At 39.9% G+C, this 20,640-nt stretch overlaps 1 protein-coding gene across 5 annotated transcripts in view; it reads right to left on the bottom strand.

The window, feature by feature from the left end:
* The window catches only part of COL16A1 (collagen type XVI alpha 1 chain), a 272,606-nt gene that overhangs the window by 96,602 nt on the left and 155,364 nt on the right, over positions 1 to 20,640 (bottom strand). For all 5 annotated transcript variants that reach the window (XM_058196500.1, XM_058196501.1, XM_058196503.1 and 2 more), the window contains exons 21-23: positions 18,232 to 18,267; positions 16,308 to 16,418; positions 16,121 to 16,156 (exon numbers count right to left, since the gene is read on the bottom strand). In XM_058196500.1, the coding sequence (XP_058052483.1) occupies positions 16,121 to 16,156; positions 16,308 to 16,418; positions 18,232 to 18,267 (183 nt within the window). The remainder of the gene's footprint in view (positions 1 to 16,120; positions 16,157 to 16,307; positions 16,419 to 18,231; positions 18,268 to 20,640) is intronic.

Genomic DNA, 20,640 nt, shown 5'->3' with positions numbered 1-20,640 from the left:
TCCAGTGATGGAGTGCCCATGATTTCTGGAAGCAAGCTGTTTCACTGGTTAACTGTCTTCACTGTTAGGAAGTTTCTCCTTAATTCCAGGTTGCTTCTCTCTTTGATTTGCTGAAGGCACATGCTGTTACTTTCCCACCAATGTGGACCTATTTATCTACTCGTATTTGCATGTTTCCAAAGAGCGGTGGCCTAGTGGTGAAAATGTTCGCCTCTCATTCAGAAAGTTGAAGTTCAATCCTAGGTGACAATAGATATTTCTCTCCTTGGGCGCAAAGGAAAAATATCTGCTGTGAACTCCATGTAGTGTCAGGAAGGGCTCCTGGCCAGTAAATGCTCAGTTCTATCCAGTTGTTCCAACTCTACCCCAAATTAAGGGATTACAGGATTGTAAAAGGGGAGTTATTATTAAATTTATTTGCCAGCCATCTCACTATCAAACAACTCTCACATGCTTTCTCTAAACCAAGACATTTTCTTTCTCATATGCTTCTTAAGGACCTTCTGAAGAGTAACAATCAGATCTGTGCTCTCCCTGCATCCTAAAGCCATGGTACACTTTCCAAATTATCATTTTTGGTACTTTTCCAGTTAAAATTCTACCAAATAGCTTCCCAGACGCAGTTAATAAATTTAATTCCCCTGTAATATTTACATTTATCCTTGCAATCTTTTCCTTTGTATAGGCAGTAATGACAGTACAGCTGCAATCATCAGACACAAATGGATTCTGTACACATATAGTAAACAGAATATACAGCATCTAAAGTTTAGTGGTTCTCCAATAATTCTATATACTCCTGAGCCTTAGCCTTTTTTCAACAACCTCACAACACGCAGGTCTTCCTTTTTCAGCACTTGTTCCTTAGATACTAAAGTTGAACAACATTTATTTCAGTTCCCCTCTTCCATTTATTACCCTCTAAAATATTCCTTCCAACATTTTCTCATTTCACTTTTGAAGGAAAATTTCATTTCATCACTTTTATTTTTAATTCCATGCACTCTGCAGGAGATTCCTTGTTTAGTCCTCTCTCCCTACTTGCAAAACAATAGGCATTTTATTTCCATCAAAATCACCCTGCGTTTTCTCGGATTCTTTTAATCTTAACCATTCCTTGCTTTTTCAGATTATATTTTTGCAAATTCTTCTCTTTCAATACACATTATTAAACATCGTTCGACTTCCTATTTTGCAGCAATCATTCTTTTATATGCATTTTTTTCATCCACAACCTGTTTTCCTTCATCATGCCATTATTCTTTTTCACATATCCCATTGCTGTAATTCTACACCCTATTGTGGCATCTGGAAATGCAACTTATTTTTTTTATATGCAGCTTCCACAATTTTTTTCTTTGCATCTAAATTTTTTTTTTGAATACCTGATTTCTATTTTTCTCCCTTGTTACTTCTCCTTCTTCAATTTCCTTCCATGTTTAATTTCCCGAGAACCATTTTTTCTCGCTGAGAAATGATCTGCCTTGCATTGAAAGCATCGCTTAGCTAATTGTCTCAGTCCTTCACCATGGACCATCAAATCAATCATGCTTTTAGATTTATATTAATTTCTTTGCCTTCCAGCTGATAAAGGCAATGTGCTGACTTCACACTCTTGGTTCTTCACTGAGGGAAATGGTCTCTCTCCTCATCTTTTGATTGTTCTATTAATTGTTAAGTCAAAAATTCCCCTTGTTTCCCTTTGTTTAAACTAAACTGTAGGTTGATGAATGACAAGAGTGAGGTTAAAATTACAGAGAAAGCTGACACTGCTTCTTACTGCTCTCCATCCAAGCAAGTACAGCTTCTTCAAACTGAAGAGCAATCAAAAAAAGGATTTATTCCGGACCTTTATTTATTTATTGCAGAACTGTGTAAGGCTGTATGACAAGTCTGGACAGTGTCTAGTTGAAATAATCATACCATACAATTAAAACTAACAAATAACACCCAACGGCAGGAGAAATGCGGTAAGGCATGCAAGACCTACCACTCATTCTAATTCCAAAGGCTGGAGAATCAGCCAGATTTTCTATCCATGTTTTGAACATGGGTAGTGGGGAGATCTCAGGGAAGATGGTGCTCCAGACCAGAGGGCAGCAGACAAGGCCTGCTTCTTGGGCTGACGCTAGATGTACAATTTAAGTGACGGGGCGAAGAGCATGCCAACTCTGCCTGATTGTACAGCCTGGGCAGAAGTTATGAAAACAGGTGGTTTTTTTGGATAACTGTGGTGAAATCTCCAGCTAGTGTAGATGAGGGGGACTAAAGAGGCTGGCTAGCTTAGAGTCACATTATGAGAAGAAACAACAATGCCTTATACATTGTAAGCCGCCCTGAGTCTTCGGAGAAGGGCGGGGTATAAATGTAAACAAAACAAACAAACAACAACAAAAAAAAAAAAAAAAACAGAGGCCAGACTTCTGAAGTCTTCATCTGCCTGTTCCCAAGAGAACTCAGTTCATCTGGCAAGATTTTTGTAAAATGGAGAACAACATTAAAGAAACTACTCTGACCTGCTTATGGAGTCATTCTAGTTCCTTGTGCCTGACAATAGCCATGCATCAAGGCTTTTTATCTGGCCTAAGCCCAAAAACAACACAACAAGATTCAAATTGAGTCCAGTTCTTTATTTCCTTACATCTAATGAACCAAACCTCACCAGACCAAAGCAACAACCTCATAACCTAATCGGGATGCCCTGGAAGGTTCCAAGGTGTGGCTATTCAGAGCCTTTTCCTCAGGGGTGAAATCTAAAATTTGTTACTACCAGTTCTGTGGGCGTGGCTTGGTGGTGGTGGGGGATAATGTGACTGGGTGGCCGTGGCCAACTTTTTTTTTTTTTTTACTTTTAAAAGCATTTTTTCTACAACCTCTTTGGACGAAGAGCTTGTAGAAAACATGCTTTTAAAGGGTTCTGATGATCAGGCAACTCAGCTGGGAGGAAAAAAAACTTTTAAAGAGTTCTGACAATCCCAGCTGAGCCACGTGATCATCAGAGGCTTTTTTTTTTTACTTTTAAAAGCATTTTTTTGGCGGAAGAAAAAATGGTTTTAAAAGTAAAAAAAAAAAAAACCTCTGATGATCGCGTGGCTCAGCTGGGGTGTAGGGGCAGGGATTTTTGCTACTGGTTCTCCGAACCACCTGCCGCCATCACTACTGGATCAGGCGATCTGGTCCGAACTGGGAGCATTTCACCCCTGCTTTTCCTCCTTCCCCCATCCAGTTCAGGACTGTGCAATGTCTTATCATGGACTCTTCCCTGGGAAACCACGGTGCTCTTGCAAAATCTCCCCCCCCCCAATCCTACTCCAGATGCAGATTACACCACTCCTTCAGGTAATAACTTGAATTGCTCCCAGAAGTCAAGTGATAACCGTTGCAGTTCATAGAGGAGTATTTCTCAAACTTGACAACTTTAAGATGTCTGGACTTCAGCTCCCAGAATTCCCTAGCCAGCTTTGCAGACATCTTTAAGTTGCCAAGGTTAAGAAACATTGTTATAGGGCAAAGGGGCTACATGGCCTTGATGAAATAAAACTGTAACTGCCTAATCAGCTGCGGGGAAAGCATAACAGAGATAGTAATACAGGAGCAGCTTATAATACTTATCTCCTGAAAAGCCCTTTCTTATGATTTATAGATTTTTTTCTTTTAGAAAAACCAAATTTATAAAGATAACAAGCACAGTAAGTAAGGTGAAAAGGGACTTTTACAAATAAAAGAAAGCTTTGATTATTATTTTTTTAGATGGGGAAATGGCAGGAGTTCAAAGCCTTAGCGATTAATTCACGTAAGAAGAAATTAGCTTAAGAATTCTGATCAGCAGTATGCCATCAAGGTCAAAACTGTGTTGAAAGTAAATAAGCAGGTTCAAGATGAAGTGAACCATTTACAAACTGTACATCATACAATTTTAAACATTCCTGACAATGCAGATAGTAATGCAGGCTAATATATTCTTCATTTACATACAAATTCTTTTCAATGCAGCCATAATATTAAATAGAAATTGAAACAGGTTAGCATGGAGTTTCTATTTCTATTCAGTAGAAAAACCTTGGACTTTTGTGCTAAGATGTTTCAGATGACAATAGGATGATATCTACATTTATCTTGGATAGCAGGATCTTTGGAATAGAATATAAGGAAGATAATATTTTTTTTCATATCTGCCTTTACAAATAGTTCAGAAATGCAGACTATATAACAAGGTTTTAGGGTCATTTACTAGTTGGCCTTCATACACATTAAATTCTTCCCAAGAACCTAGAATGTCATAATATATTATTGTAGTACATATATCGGTCCAAGCCCTGAGGTCTTTTGCAGTTGACAAATAGAAATTTTCTCAATGCACAGATATTCTGAGTGCTTTCTAAGATCCTTTAGTATGGCACCCAGTGCGCTGATAACAACTGGGACTGGAGATTCAACCAGAAGCATCATGGTGATACAGTTGGGAATTAGCAGGCTCTAATGAGCCTGGCAAAATTCTGGACTGACAAACCATTGTTGGGGGGTCTTCAGACCAGATCTATCCTATAGGGATAGAGAAGAAGGAGTGGCACCTTGGGTGACCAAGAGGAACAGGCAAGTTCCTCAAAGGTCAGAAGAAACTCTTTGACTTGGTAGCAGGGGTGGCAGCCATTGTGGCTACCACAAAGCTGGGGCAAATGGACTAAGTGTTGAGCAGGAGTGGTGATTTGGACGGAGTACTTGAATTGGGTGAGTGATTGGCCAGCTCACAGGTAAAAAAGAAATATTTTTAAATTGTTAAAAGGTGCCCCAGTGAAGAAACAGCAGCTAATGGAAGTTGGGGAATGTTATTGGAGAGAGAAGAACAAAGCAAAAGTTTAAAGTGTTAAAGCCCGAAATGGAACTTGATTTTTGGTCTAGAATTTGAGTGGAGATAATTAAATTATTAGAAGAAGAAACCCGAAATAGCTGTGAAGAGGATTGGAAATAACTTTAAAACTTTTGACCATTGAAGGAAGAACAAAGAAAAAATTAAAATTAAAAAGCCTTGCAACAGAAATCTCTTAATTGGATTTGGAATTGGATTTTAAATGGGAATTTGGGGAATAAAAAATTAAGAAGATGGAAAATGGCAAATATTGGCAACGTGGATTTAATATATAAATTGGATATTTTCTTAGCTTGTTGATTGGAATTGTGGATTGGAGAGAGACATCTACAGGCGGAAAAACATTATAATGGTTAACTTGTACTTTGGGGGGAAAAGTTTCTTAAAGTAATAAGAGCTGTGGGAACTTTTGAGGATGATTTGTTTTCATTTAAGCTGTTTGATTTCAACAACCAAAGAATGTGGAACATAATTAAACTTAACATTAGAACAAAGACAATCCAGAAACAACAAAATGGCACAGGAACTAACTGAAATGATTAAAATGATGTGTATATCACTCAAATTGGAATTAAATGAAATGATTATAATGATGCATGGAAAACCTAAGCCTGATGAACTAGACACTGTGTTAGAACATACCCAAGTGGACAAAGAAACAATGAACGAGAAGCAAAAAAATAGTACTAAAAACAAAGACATTGATTATGAAAAATTAAATGATTATGTTGGAAGTAACAATAAAAAAAAGAGAGGAGTTAGGAGAAAATTAACTAAAAAAAGGAAACAAATGAAGGGCAGAAAAGGAAAGGAGAAAAGGTTAGAAATGAATGCGAATTTTAAAGATTTCATTGGGAATAAGAATGACAAAAATAGAGGGGTTGGAAAGAGATGAGGAGAGAAAGAAGAGGAGAAGAGACAAATTACAAAAAACTCAAATGATTAAACTGGGCTCAATGGTGGTAAAATAAGAAAGGGGAAAAAGGGAAAAAGGAGGAGAACAGATACAGGGCAAATTAGGAGAGTAAGGAGAGTAGGGCCGGTGAATAGTGCAGGCTGGTAAAGCCTGTTATTAAGAACACAAAGCCTGCAATTACTGCAGGTTCAAGCCCGGCCCAAGGTTGACTCAGCCTTCCATCCTTTATAAGGTAGGTAAAAACCCAGATTGTTGGGGGGGGCAATAAGTTGACTTTGTAAAAATATACAAATAGAATGAGACTATTGCCTTATACACTGTAAGCCGCCCTGAGTCTTCGGAGAAGGGCGGGGTATAAATGTAAACCAAAAAAAAAATTTTTTTTTAAATTAGGGAAAAAAGGGGAAAAGAAGAAAAAAAGAGAATGGAATAAAGGGAGAAAGAGAGAAAGAAGTAGTTTTCCAGCTGCCAGCTTCCAGCTGGGCAAATCTGAGGAAACAAGAACTATGCAGACAGCACTGGAAGATGAATTTCGAGCTCTTGTTTTATTTATTTATTTAGCGTATGGCAAAAATGACATTCACAATTACATTCTCAATGGGCAAACATGAAACTGTTTAGTCTATTTACAAATCCAAAGGTAGACTATTTATACCATCAAAACAAGATGGAGTTGCATACAGAAAGTCTCTGGGCTCTCCCTGACATGTGCTCAGAGGACTGTCTTCCACAATATGCCACACTATCTGCTTTAGAGCACTACAAAGAGGAGAGCTTTCTGAAGAGGAGAACTTTCCCCATTTATGGAGGAAAGTAGCTCATCTGCCATGTTGAGTCTTAATTCCATTCCTAATCCATCCCACATTTAAAGTGAGGACATTAAGGCGGGGTCTCTTTCAATGATTTTTCCCAGGCATTTTTCCATCTGGACTGAACTGTTGTTTATAAGGTAGGCTGTCAATGTATTACAAGTAGTCCTTGTCTTATGACTGGTTGCTTAGTGATTGGTCAAAGTTATGATGGACCTATCAGGGGGCTACCTACAACCTGGATTCAGATTTCCAATGGTGACCACCCCCCTGCAATCACGTGACCCAACTTTGGATGATCAGCAGTTGGACTGCATTTATGGTTGTTTGTAGTGTCTTGCAGTAATATGACTGCATTGTACAATGGTTTTGCAAAAAAACAAAACAAAAAAACCAATGTTTACTTCCAATGTTTGGCAAAACTGCCCATAGTGAACCATTGATTTACTTAGCAATTGCGGCGTTCTCTGAGTGGCTGCTTTAGAACCATCTGGTTCACTTAACAACTCCTGCAAAAAAGATAATAAAATCATACAACCGACTTACAAGCATGATGGACAGGATCCATTATGGTCATAAGTTGAAGACTAGCTATACCTTCTATGTCGCAATGATTTATGTTTGTCTAACCTCTCTCTCTGTCTTTTCCTGGCCTCCCCATTTTCTGCTACATCTCTTGTGGGTTGATTAGATTGTTTCCATTAAAAATATAAGCTTAATATGCAAGCATTATCCATATAAGAGAAATTGTTTAGCTAGAGAAAGAGTTGTCAATCATATATTAGTGAAATTCAAAAACTGACAAAATGCCATAGTGTTAATTATTAAATCTACAAACTTTATAGTAAACAAGAAGGATTTAAAAAAAATATTGATGGACAAAAGTTATATCAATCACACTGCATCAATCGATTATTATGGCACTACTAAAGACCGCCCATTGTCATATATATGTATTTTTAAAATATATTTTTAGATCAGATAATTATAGCTAAATATTTTAATGAATCTTAGATCCTTTCTCACATGCTCAACTAAATTTACCTCTTATTCATGAAAAATCTTATATGCTGGAGTTTAATTTCGTAACATTATGGAAAGTTTTAAATCCTTCACAGCAAGAATATTCTTTTTTTTTTAAATTCCATATTAGACTTGTTCCCAACCTGATTAATTTTTACTATTTTGATCCTCAACTAATTGGATGGATAAATGCAATATTTATTTCTGCAGAAATATCTGATCATCCTCCAGCAACATTTTAGATAGAACCTCATTATTAAAGATTTTTTTGCTAAAATAGATTAAACAATATTTTGAAGTATTTTTTAATTGAGAATGTAATGGTTGTTTGAAATATTTTAAGATATATATTTATGGATTTATTAATGCAAATGTTTCATGCAAAAAGAAAGAAAAAAGAAAATTTGAAGATCAAAGTTAAGAAACTCTTGACTACATATAGAAACAATCTATATCAAATTTTGTAAACCTTTTATGTTGGCTAAATTGGAACTTAATTTTAATTTATGGACTTAATATAGAATACTGAATGAATTACATAAAACAAAGAATGTAAGAAAGGAATGTAGAAAAAGACCTGCTAAATAATTGGGTTCTTGACTCAAATGGTAGCAAGATTGTACGGTACATGTGTACATTGCATAGTATGCCTTGTACATTGTACAGGTAGCCCTCGAAATATGACCATAATTGAACCCAAAATTTCTGTTACTAAGTGAGACATTTGTTAAGTGAGTTTTCTCCCATTTACAACCTTTCTTGCCATGTTTGTTAAATGAATCACTGCAGTTGTGAAGTTAGTAACACAGTTGTTAAATGAATCTGTTTTCCCCATTGGCTTTACTTGTCAGAAGGTCACAAAACAGGATCACATGACCTCAGGACATAAATATGAGTCAGTTGCCAAACATCTGAATTTTGATCATGTGACCAAGGGGATGGTCGTAAGTGTGGAAAAACAGCCATACATCACTTTTTAAGTGACATTGTAGCTTCGAATGGTCACCAAACCAACTGTTGTAAGTTGAGAACTACCTGTACTCTACTATGCTGACAGCAAAATATATAACGAACTTAATAAATCACCATGTTTTTATTTAGACCCGAGAATACTGTGTGGACAGAAACCCCATTGGCTCATGTTTTTGGATGCTCACTGGCATGGACGAGGAGGGGTTGTGCACTCACCCTTCTCCCACTTGACCTGTCAGTGACTTTCAATACCATTAACCAAGATATCCTTCTAGATTGGCTCAGAGGATTGGGGATAAAATAAGATAGCCTTTATTATCATTTTTTTTCTGTGGGCACACCAGCACACATTAAAAATGAAATACTGTTGCCTGCTCTAACACACTGTACCTGACACACATATAGATATGCTATATACATACATATGTATATACCTACACCCTAACATATAAATACATACAAATATTAGTCACTGTTCATTTGGAATACGTAGTAGAAAGAGGAAGCATAAGAGTACACAAGGTTGATACTGTATGGAACAAAACTGTGGCTGAACCTGAATGTTCTGCCCCCTCTCAGAAGGTAACAAGGAATAAGATCATGAAAAGGATGTGTAGCTTCCAGACAATCCTGCAGACTCTGCTCAAGCAATGCTTATATCCTGTGTTGTGGTCCGCCAGTAGCCTGCAGAACTGGCAGCAGAGTCAGACAGTGAGGAGGCTGGGGAAGAACATGGGCCAGTCCTGGAGTCTGGGGAAGGCCTGGACAAGGGCTCTGTGTCAGAGGCAGAGAGGGGGTCAGGGCCATCTGGGAGTGATCCGCGGACTCCGGAGCCTCCAGAGTTGGACAGCAGAGAGGCAGAAAAACAGGAGGAGCCTGTTCCTAGTACATGCATGCACAGAGCTGCCAGAAGGCATGAACAGGAACAAAGGGACGACTCGGGAGTAAGGCCTGGAGATGATTGGCCCCTCCCATAAGGCTTAAAAGAGGAACAAAGGCATGTGGGCCCTTTGCAGGAAAGCAACATTGTTAATTCTGTTCCCAGTTGGCATCTCTGTTTGATTCTGTACTAGGTCTTTGGCAGTGTGTCAATGGAGATAAAGGTTGGTGATTATCCCAAAGGACTTCTCCCAAAGGACTTTTTGCAACTAATTAGCTGTGAATGAATGTAATTCACAGCTGTTGCAATAAAAGAGGTTTTTTGAACTACTTGTGTGTTTTAATGACTCAGGAAGCCTATGTCACAACAGATATATCCTGGATAGAAGGGAATGAACTGCCAATAATCTTTTCTGCCATCCTCACCACTCTCTGCATCGTCTTCCTGTCTGAATGCTTCCAAACTGGACTGTAATGCAATATGACAGGATGATCTCGATTGTCCCTTTATAGAAAGTGATAAAGACAGAGGGAGGATGATGTGATGCAGAAAATGCAGTCGCTGCTGTGCCCGCTTCACCAATATCTCACTGTTGAGCCACCAAACAAGCCTACTTGTTAGCTGCACATCCAGAAATTTAATGCTATCAACATGGTGTTGTGCTGATTCATCTTGTTTCTCTGGGGTTGATTCCAGTAGGTGGTTACTGGGGGAGAGGGAATAGAATAGAATAGAGCTGGAAGGGACCTTGGAGGTCTTCTAGTCTAGCCCCCTGCTCAAGCAGGAGAATCTATACTATTTCAGATAAGTGGCTGTCTAGACTCTTCTTAAAAACCTCCAGTGATGGAGCACCCACAATTTCTGAAGACAAGCTATTCCACTGGTTAATTGTCCTCACTGTCAGGAAGTTTCTCCTTAATTCCAGGTTGCTTCTCTCTTTGGTTATGTTGCTAATATCTTCTCTAGGTGCCTGGAGGCTGTGGGGGTCTGGATGTGAAGCAATAGGTTTGAATCCTGGCAAGACTGAGTGGCGTTGGGTTTGGTGGCCACTAGTTCTAAGACTTTGCCATCTTGGATGCTGGATGGGCTGACACTGACCCAAATAGGACCCATGTGTAATCTAGGCTCCTTCTGGATTCTTGACTTGCTCAAAAAGCAGGTGAAAGTCATGAATAGGAGGATCTTTCTACAATTTTGTACTGCGTACCATTGATTTTTTTCCTAAATTAAGAGGTTCTACTCATGATCACCTATGTCTTGTTCACCTCTCAGTTGGACTGTTGTAATGTACACATGGGTCTGCCCTTGAAGAGTATCTGGAGCTTCATCTGATGCTAAATTCAATGGCAAGGACAGTTATGTGTTTTTAGCAGAACATATTAGACCTCTGCTTATCAAGCTGTATTGGCTGCCAGTTTGCTTCCAGGTCCAATTCAAAGTGCTGGTTTTTACTTTTATCTATTTATATCCTGCCTTTTTATTATTTTTACAAATAACTCAATGTGGAGAACATATTCAACACACCTTCCTCTTCCTATGTTCCCCACAACAACAACCCCTTGTGATGACTTGGGCTGAGAGATTGACTGGCCCAAAGTCACCCATCTGGCTTTTATGCCTAAAGGAGAACTAGAACTCACCATCTCCTGATTTCTAGCCTGATGCCTTAAGCACTAGACCAAACTGCTCTTTAAAAGGATCAGATTATCTAAAGGATCATCTCTCTCCGATGACATCTGCCTCTTCCACCAAATCCAGCAGAGGGGGTATATCGTGGGCACTGTTGGCCAAGGACTTACATTTGCAAGTCCTTCTCTGCTCTGGTGTCTGCTTTATGGCAATATCCCATAAGAACCATGGTGGCGCAGTGGTTAGAATGCAGTCCTGCAGGCTAATTCTGCTGACTGCCAGTTGCCAGCAGTTTGGCAGTTCGATTCTCAAGGGCCTTGACTCGGCCTTCTATCTTTCTGAGGTGGGTAAAATGAAGACCCAGATTGTTGGGGGCAAGAGGCTGACTCTGTAAACCACTTAGAGAGGGCTGTAAAGCACTGTGAAGTGGTATAGAAGTCTAAGTGCTATTGCTATCCTTCCCTCCCAGTGAGGCTGGCATCATCACTTTTTTTCATCACTTTTTTCATCACTTCAAAAAAATCCCTCAAAGTCTGGAAGTGCCATCAGGCCTGGGTACCCCAGGGACTGAGGAATTATCGAGGTGAATTATATTAATAGAATTATTATATTATTATTATTAATTATTGTTTGTTGCACAGTCAGCCAGATGTTCAGACTAGATTTGGCATTTTTGTTCACCTTGTCGTGTCCCACTCCTCCGCTGACGGCCGGGTCAGGGAAATCCGAATCAGGCTTGCCTCTGCAGCTCTGCCCAAAGTCCTAGCAAAGTCCTCAGAGCAGGCAGGAGACCAGTAAGTGACTTCAGCAAGATAAGTTCGACTTTGCCTGACTCAGAGACTGCCAGAAAGCAGATCCTTTATATAGGCCATGGGGTGTGGCTCCATGACTCAGCACTCATTAAGGCCTGCCCCTCCCTTCCTTCTGTTGCCTCCGCCTATCCAATCTTCTGATGCGAGGGTCACTCCAATCAGCAGTTGGAAGTAAACTTTCCTCAGGCTCACATGCTGTGGAGGATGGGGAGGGGTCTAGCTGCTCCGTTTGCCTGGACATGGAGCCAGGGCTAGGGCCGGGGGATGCTCCCTCCTCTGCAGCCTGCTTGGGCATGGAGCCAGGGCTGGGACCGGGAGGTTCCCCCTCCTCTGCAGCTTGTCTGGGCATGGAGCCAGGACTGGGGCCGGGAGGCATACATTCCTCCGTGTTCGGGAGCAGATAAGCAGACCCCGGCTGCGGTGAGAGCGGACAAGACACAACACACCTATCAAATCCTTCCCAAGAACCTGATAGGCAGATGTGGATGTTTGATGAGTTATAGATATCGTTGCAGGATGCAAGTTGCTCCCAGTAAAGCTACCTTTTGCAATTGACAGTTGGGGAACGTGTCAGTGCTGATGGCATTATTAATTATTACTAACATGTATCCTCACCTAATACTACTTCCTTTTCTGCTTTGTCTTTTATTGTTTTTAAATGCTTTTATAAAACAATTACGATGATACTAGTTTTACTATTTATCAACTTTACTGTTTTTCTGCTTTGTTGTATGCTGTCACTTGTTTGTGAGATGGGTGGCTACATAAATTTGACAAATAAATACATAAATATTGCACATGGAATTATTGCCTCATCTGTTGTGAAGTTCTTGGCAACCCTGTCTAACAGAAAGTAGATTTTCTCTTAGTTTAACAGGATTTATTGAAAGGGGACAGGAAAAACTTCCAGCAAATCTAGCAATTGGCTTGCTTTCACTTTAGAATCCAATCCATCACGCAGGTTGCCAAGTCAGGAGCCTTTTCAGTCTGTGGGGCTCCCTTGTGAACTGGCAAGGCAGCTGTTATCTTAATTAATAAGTAATGCCCAAGCAGTCGGAAAGAGAATTTCTCACAGACTCTGCACATAACATCACGCCTGTCAAAATATTTCATGGAAATGGTCAAGAATATGCCGTTTACCTCTCCTTATTTTTACAGTTAGTCTTCACAACCACAGTAGGGCTCAGAAAATTCATCATTATGCAGTGCAGTCATTAAATGAGACATATTGTTTTTAATGTGTTTAGTTTTATACTTCATTCTATGGTTTTTATGTTGTTTTAACTTTTGGTTGGGAGACTTCTAGAGTAAAATGTGTGGCTGTATAAATGTTTTAAATAAATAAGTAAGTATATGGGCAGACCACAATCCAATAATGATGGCATGGAAAGGCCAAAGAAAAAGAATGAGATGGACATTAAATCAAAGCTTATTAAATGAGAAAGACTTTATACAATGTATGGAAAAAGAATTGACATTTTTCTTCAAAAAGAATAGAAAAGAAGATACATCATTGCAAAACGTATGGAACACCAGTAAAGCATATATAAGAGGCTTGGCAATGACTTATGCAGGGAAAAGAAATAAACAGAATAAACAAACACAAAGGAAAATAGAGGAGAAATATAAGAAATTAGAGAAAGATTTGCAAAAAAATCCATAAGATAAAAAAATTAAAAACCTAATGGTTGGGAGACTCCCAGAGTAAAATGGGTGGCTGTATAAATGTTTTAAATAAATAAGTAACAAGTTCACATTAATTCAAATTAATCACATTAAGAAAACTAAGATCATGGCTGCCGGCCCGCTCAATTCCTGGCAAATAGATGGGGAAGACATGGAGGCAGTGACAGATTTTATTTTCCTGGGCTCTAAGGTTGCCGCACATGGGGACTACAGCCAAGAAATTAAAAGATGCTTGCTCCTGGGGTGGAAAGCTATGGAAAATCTAGACAGCATTCTAAAAAGCAGAGACATCACCCTGCCAACAAAAGTGCGTGGCTATGGTTTTCCAGTTGCAATGTATGGTTGTGAAAGTAAGGAAGGCTGAGCGCAAAGAATTGAGGCCTTTGAACTCTGGTGCTGGAGAAGACTCCTGCGAGTCCCTTGGACTGCAAGATGATCCAACCAGTCAGTCCTAGAGGAGATCAACCATGACTGCTCTTTAGAAGACCAGATCCTGAAGATGAAACTGAAATACTTTGGCCACTTAATGAGAAGGAAGGACTCACTGGAGAAGAGCCTAATGCTGGGAAAGATTGAGGGCAAAAGAAGAACAGAACGACAGAGAATGAGGCGGCTGGATGGAGTCACTGAAGCAGTCGGTGTGAGCTTAAATGGTCTCCAGGGGATGGTAGAGAACAGGAAGGCCTGGATATAGGCCTTCCTATATATATTCAAATGAATATAAAGATTTATTGTAAGCTTAAACTCTCTACAAGAATCTGAACTACTAATGGTCAAAGCAAATGAGCAGGAGATAAGAGAGGCATTGAAGGAGGGCTGGACTTGCAGGTGCACAGGGACTCATGACTTATGATACATTGGACCCCTCCCTCAGCCTCAGCCTGGTCATCTCCTATACACATTAGTTTATAATCTGAGATCAGGGCCATCCAGCTGGGGCTTTGATTACATGGTTGTGAATGTCATCTTGACAGTTTAACACCCACCCACACACCACCATTCCCTGCAGATGCTTCTGTCTGTGGTAGATAACGCACATTAGCTCATTATTCATTAGCTAAGTAATGAGAACATTATCAATATTTTTCTCTGTGATGAAGATTTAATGTTTGGATCTAGGTAAATATTAATAAGCCACAGCATATTACTTTCTTCTGGGTTTTGTAGCACTTATATTTCTTTCTGTCTGTCTAATCAACAGATAACCATTAAAAAAAAATGAAACCAGCCATTGTTTTAGATTTACATTTCTTCCCTTGCCAAGTGTATGCATGGAGATTTATGTTTAAATCCTGTCTTTGAAGCCAACAGCCATGTCTCTGCTCACCAAATATTCACTGCTCCTCCCTTATTGGGTCTCCTAATGGCGCAGTCACTTTTTCTGTTTTCTCTCATCTCATTCCCAGCCATCCAAGCAACTCACTAAAATGAATATTTATCTGTCTTGGGTCATATACATTCAGAAGGTTGCACAATTTTTCCCCAAAACTCATCTCTAATTCTTCCATTATTACTATTCACTGGAGCATAACATGTGCTGATCAGCATTCTATCGATTTCTACTTTCATATGCATCCATAATCACCAAAATGCCACTAATTCATACCAACCGACATCCTTTTAGCCCTCCACCCCCATTCATAATTAAACATAAAGGCTAAAATTGTACATCAGTAAATTCCCTGCATTCATTCATCATTTACATACCACAAGATCAGCTTCCCACCTTTCTTCTGAACTATTAATTTCTACCCTTGTCTTCATTTCAAACACACACACATAAATACATAAATATATTTAGCTATATTTGTCAACTCCTGCTTGTTACTCTTTGCTCCTTTTAAATTCCGCATACAATCTTCCATATGCCAAGTCGACCCCAGAGATAGGGACCTTTGCCACCTATCACAGCATTTTACTTAGATAAGATAAATGCAATTCATTTCTCTAGCATAAGGCCTACTGGTGCATTTTAGTTCCCCTAATGTATTATTTTTAAATTGAAAATGTGCATTGTAATAATAATAAAAAAAAGAATGTGACTTCCATTTTAAGCCATGGGCTGAAAAGGTGGATTTTGATAAGTACCCCTTTAAATGTTCAATAACTCAATCCATCTCCCAACATAAATTGGAGTCAAGGATCTGATCTGCTCTAGCCTAAGATTAGCTACATCATTTAAAACTGGAACTACTAAATTCAAAAAGCTAAAACTGGAGTTTCATTTTGCAGATGGCAATAGCATTTAGACTTTTATACCGCTTCACAGTGCTTCATAGCATTCTCTGAGAAGTTTACAGAGTCAGCATATTGTCCCCAACAATCTGGGTCCTCATTTTACTGACCTCAGAAGGATGGAAGACTGAGTCAAGGTTGAGCCATCAGGATCAAACTCCAGGCTGTGGGCAAAATTTCCCTGCATTCTAACCACTGCACCACCAAGGATCCTGTGTAAATCATAGAACTACACCTATAATCTCTTCTTCCCTTTCTCTTTTCCTCGCAGGAGTTGAATCCAACACTTACCCTGTTGCCTTTAACTCCTGGAAGCCCAGGTTTGTCCTGCAAAAAGGAGAAGAAAGAAGAATCCATGGAAGGCTTCAGAAGTCATTTCCACTAGCTAATCAGCCCAGCAAATTCCCCTTTTCAAGAGCATCTGGATGGCTTCTCCACCACGACCTCAAGAACAAAGCAATCCATGAAGGGGACTCACTGATTTGCCGTGTTTTCCAGGTGGTCCAGGTTCCCCCTTGGCTCCTGGCTTCCCAGGGAGGCCGATTTGATTTTCCTCAGTAATAATGGGGCAAACCTCACATGGATCGCCCTATTGGGGAAATATAAAGATGCATTGAGGAAAAAGAACACAAAGGAACACTAGGCAAAGGAAAGCCCCACCCCCACCCCCAAAAAGAGTAAAAGCACTAAAAAAAATCTATAATCCATCCTAGCATTCTTTGTATTCCTATCTTTTCTACATAGATGGAAATGGTTGGAAACAATATTGCAGCAAACATATGCATCCCTAACAAAGCTGAGTTCTCAAACACACTTTGCAATGTCATAATGCAAGCACAGCCCATTGTATATTTTCTACCCAAAGGTATAGATTTTGCATTGTGATGTCGTAATGTGTGGTTCATTGTTCGTCCCCCTTTGCCATCTCTGCGGGTTCCAATGTCCATACACATAACTACATAATTGTGTATCTCTGCACCAATTTAATACCAGGGAAGAGCTTGTTCCATGTGATGGTTCAAGCCTCACTGATCATATTTTTGGGATGTTCCAGCAGTGTGAAACATCTGACTAATCTTGTATGGCTTCCACAGAATTCCAGGCCTGGAAGTTAGAGTGGAAGTTGAAAAACAGCCTAGAAGAAGGTGATGGCAAACCATTTCCAAACTGTTAACATGAAAACTACATGGATATTTCCATAAAATCACCAGCATTCGAGCTCTATTGCAATGCACATACATACATACTCTCTGTAGACCAACATGCCCAACTGGATATTTAGAGCAAAGTCTCGCAATGCATTTCCAGGCCCAACAAGGAGTGGGGGCCCAGTTCAGAAAGCCTTAAAGAGAAGACACTCCTATCTAAAGAGGTGAAGGGAAGTTTCCAAAGAGGGTTTCATACTTTATAAAAATAATAGGCATTTTTTAAAAAGTTGTTTTCAATTTACAAATATATATCCTTCTGTATTCCTGAAACATTCTTTCTTGAGGTGGCCATTTTAGGTTGTGTTTTTTTAATTATTGCACATGGATAAGTACTAAAACTGCCAAATTTACCATTAGAAGAAACCAACTGGGCCTCCAAACTGCCATATAGGTAGTCCTTGATTTACAACTATAATTGGGACCAGGATTTCTGTTACTAAGCAAGGTGGTTAAAGGATTCATGCCTGATTTTATGATCTGTTCTGTCCCCACTGTTAAGCGGGTCACTGCAGTTGTTAAGTGAATCATGTAGTTGTTAAGCAAATATGGCTTCTGCCACTGACTTTGCTTGTCAGAAGCCAGCTGGGAAGGTCACTAATGGCGATCAGATGATCATTTGATGCTGCAATAATTGTAAATCTATGCTAGTTGCCCAGCATTCAAATTTTGATCACACGATTTTAGGGATGCTGCAACAGTTGCATGTGGAAGGACTGGGTATAAGTTACCTTTTTCAGTATTGTTGTAACTTTGAATTGTCGCTAAATGAATGATTGTAAATCAAGGACTACCTGTATCATCACCCTGCATTAGGAAGGTTACATTTCCAACTTGTGAACTAAAATGCTCCTTTGGAAGCCTCCTTCCCTTTCAACTTTTTTTTTCCATTCAACTTTTTCTGGTTACTGAACTTTCTCAGGGACTGAACAAACGTACAAAGTTCTAATGGGGAAGAGGCACATCTCTTTTAGATTGGATTTCTCAAAATAAAGTTACCCTTGTGCAAACCTGGGTGTTTTTCCAGATGAAAAGATCAAGGAGTGAAAGGGAAGTCTACTTTGTTTGTCAACTTCTTTCTCAGAGACCCGTTTCTCAAAGGTCCCCATCTAGTTTCAATGCTATTGGACTCACAATGGCAGAGCCGTTGTTTTCCCCTCTGAAGCTCTGTCTTGATCCTGACTTCTTTATACTTACCTTTTCACCTTTCAGGCCTGGGGTCCCTGGTTTGCCCTGGAGAGAAAGGGGAATGGTTTAATTTTGCCAATGAAATGCTAGTAAGATCATCTCCTAACTACCCTTCAGATTCACAGAGGTATAAAAACGGTGACAATGTGCTTTCTGAACATACTTGGAAGTCCCACCACCTCACCCACAAGGTCAGACCCGTTAAGTTTAGAGGAACATCATCTCAACAGAAGATGAATGCACAGAGAAAAATAGGACTGGGAGCAGAGTAAGATTGTGGTGACTCTTCTGGCATCTGCCCTGTTCTCTAAAGCATAGATGGAGCATGGTTGGCCTCTATGTCTTTTATTATATGACATGGCTCAGAATGGCTCAAACAAGCACCCCCTGCTCAATTTTGGGGTTGCCTCCAAAGATCTGGAGGACAGGCTTTATCTGTTCCATGGTTATTTAGAATAGAATAGAATAATAGAGTTGGAAGGGACCCTGGAGGTCTTCTAGTCCAATCCCCTGCTTAGGCAGGAAACCCTATACTATTTCAGACAAATGATTATCAAATCTCTTCTTAAAACCTTCCAGTGTTGGAGCATTTACAACTTGGGCAAGTTGTTCTAACTGTCAGGAAATTTCTCAGTAGTCCTAGGTTGCTTCTCTCCTTGATTAGTTTCCACCCATTGCTTCTTCTCCTGCCCTCAGGTACTTTGGAGAATAACTTGACTCCCACTTCTCTGGCAGCCCCTGAGATATTGGAACACTGCTATCTAGTCCTTCTTTTCATTAAACTTGACATACCCAATTCCAGCAACCGTTCTTTGCATGTTTTAGCCTCGAGTCCCTAATCATCTTTGTTCTCTTCTCCGCTCTCATTCTAGAGTCTCAACATCTTTTTATATCATGGTGACCAAAACTGAATGCAGTATTCCAAATGTGGTATTAAGACCTCACATGACCTTGATTCTATCCCTCTGTTTATGCAGCCTAGAACTGTGTTGGCTTTTTTGGCAACTGCTGGCTCATATTTAAATGGTTGTCCACTAGGACACCAAGATCCCTCTCACAGTTACTACAATTGAACGAGGTACCACATATATTGTATCTGTGCATTTTCTTGCCTAAGTGTAAAAACTTAACATCTTTTAGATGTGGTGGATTGATCTTCCTAAATTCCAGCCAAATGGAGTTGAGATATATACAGTAAATTTGGGAAAGGCTCCTGTAAAGGAGACCAGTAATATCTAGTGCTGTCTGCCTACCAACCCTTTTCTATCCTGGTCAATTTTGGTCTCACTATCACCAAGAGGCAAAAACATGACTGATCCACATATATAGAAGAAAGTTTTAGTTTTTCTGATGAGGAAGGTCACAGGTAAGGATGGATAGTTACTACTTCCTTGAGTTATCTCCTGGTGCCACTGTCTTTTAAGGGGATGTCTACAGGGGTGGGCTTCAAAAATTTTAGCAAGGTGTTCTCTGCCTGGTTGCTGGGTGGGCATGGCCATGGTGGGCGCGGCCTAGTCAGCCTCCTGTACCTCGCTGGGGGGGGGTGAGTGTTTTTGCCCTCCTCGGGCTCTGGAGGCTTTCCTCAAGCCTCCAGGAGGGCAAAAATGGCCTCCTGAGGCTCTGGAGGCCATCTGGAGGCCAGAAACGGGCCCATTTCCAGCCTTCCCAAACTTCTGGTAGCCCGTTTTTTGCCTTCTCTGAGCCTCCATGTGTGCCCTGCATTTACCTGCATCCAAAATGGGCAGGGCCAGCCATTTGGGGGTTCTCCAAACTGCACAGCATCTTAGCTAGAGGTTCTCCTGAACCCCTGTGAACCCCCAGCAGCCTACCCCTGGATGTCTATTAATAGTGTTTCATTTTTATAAGAAACATGTGCCCAGAGCCCAGAATAGGAGTGAAGATTGCAACTCTAGTTATTTGGAAGCCAGCCTACTCTGAATAGATGTTTAGGGTGAAATTAAGTAAAGTATGTAGGAAAGAGAAAGAAATGAATCCTTATAATCCTTTCCTTTGTGCCTTCCTTTCCACCTTCAGCCTAATCAAAACATGTCTCAGATATTCACCTAATTCTATATGGAAGATTTATTTCAGAAATAACAGAAAACTTTTATTACATTATTATCCTCCATGACATACTCAGATGTAAGAATTAGGCATGTAAGAATCAACAACAGAATGATGTGTGTATGAATGTTTGTAATTTCTTTGTCTGATATTGAAGCCAAAGGTTCAGTGAGCTTCATTTTTGGAAAGCAATCTCAGAAGAACATTTTCTCAGTTTCTGTTAGTCCTTTACCTAAATAACCTGATGGCCTATTTATCATCCAGAGCAGTGGTGGGTTGCTTCCAGTTTGGTCTGGTTCTTGTGAACTGGTAGTAATGGCAGCGGGATGCTCTGCCCAGCCACCCAGATGTCAT

Source organism: Ahaetulla prasina, chromosome 10 (genome assembly GCF_028640845.1).
Source record: "Ahaetulla prasina isolate Xishuangbanna chromosome 10, ASM2864084v1, whole genome shotgun sequence".
In the NCBI taxonomy this organism is placed as follows: Eukaryota; Metazoa; Chordata; class Lepidosauria; order Squamata; family Colubridae; genus Ahaetulla; species Ahaetulla prasina.
This window is presented reverse-complemented; position numbering and strand designations above follow the sequence as displayed.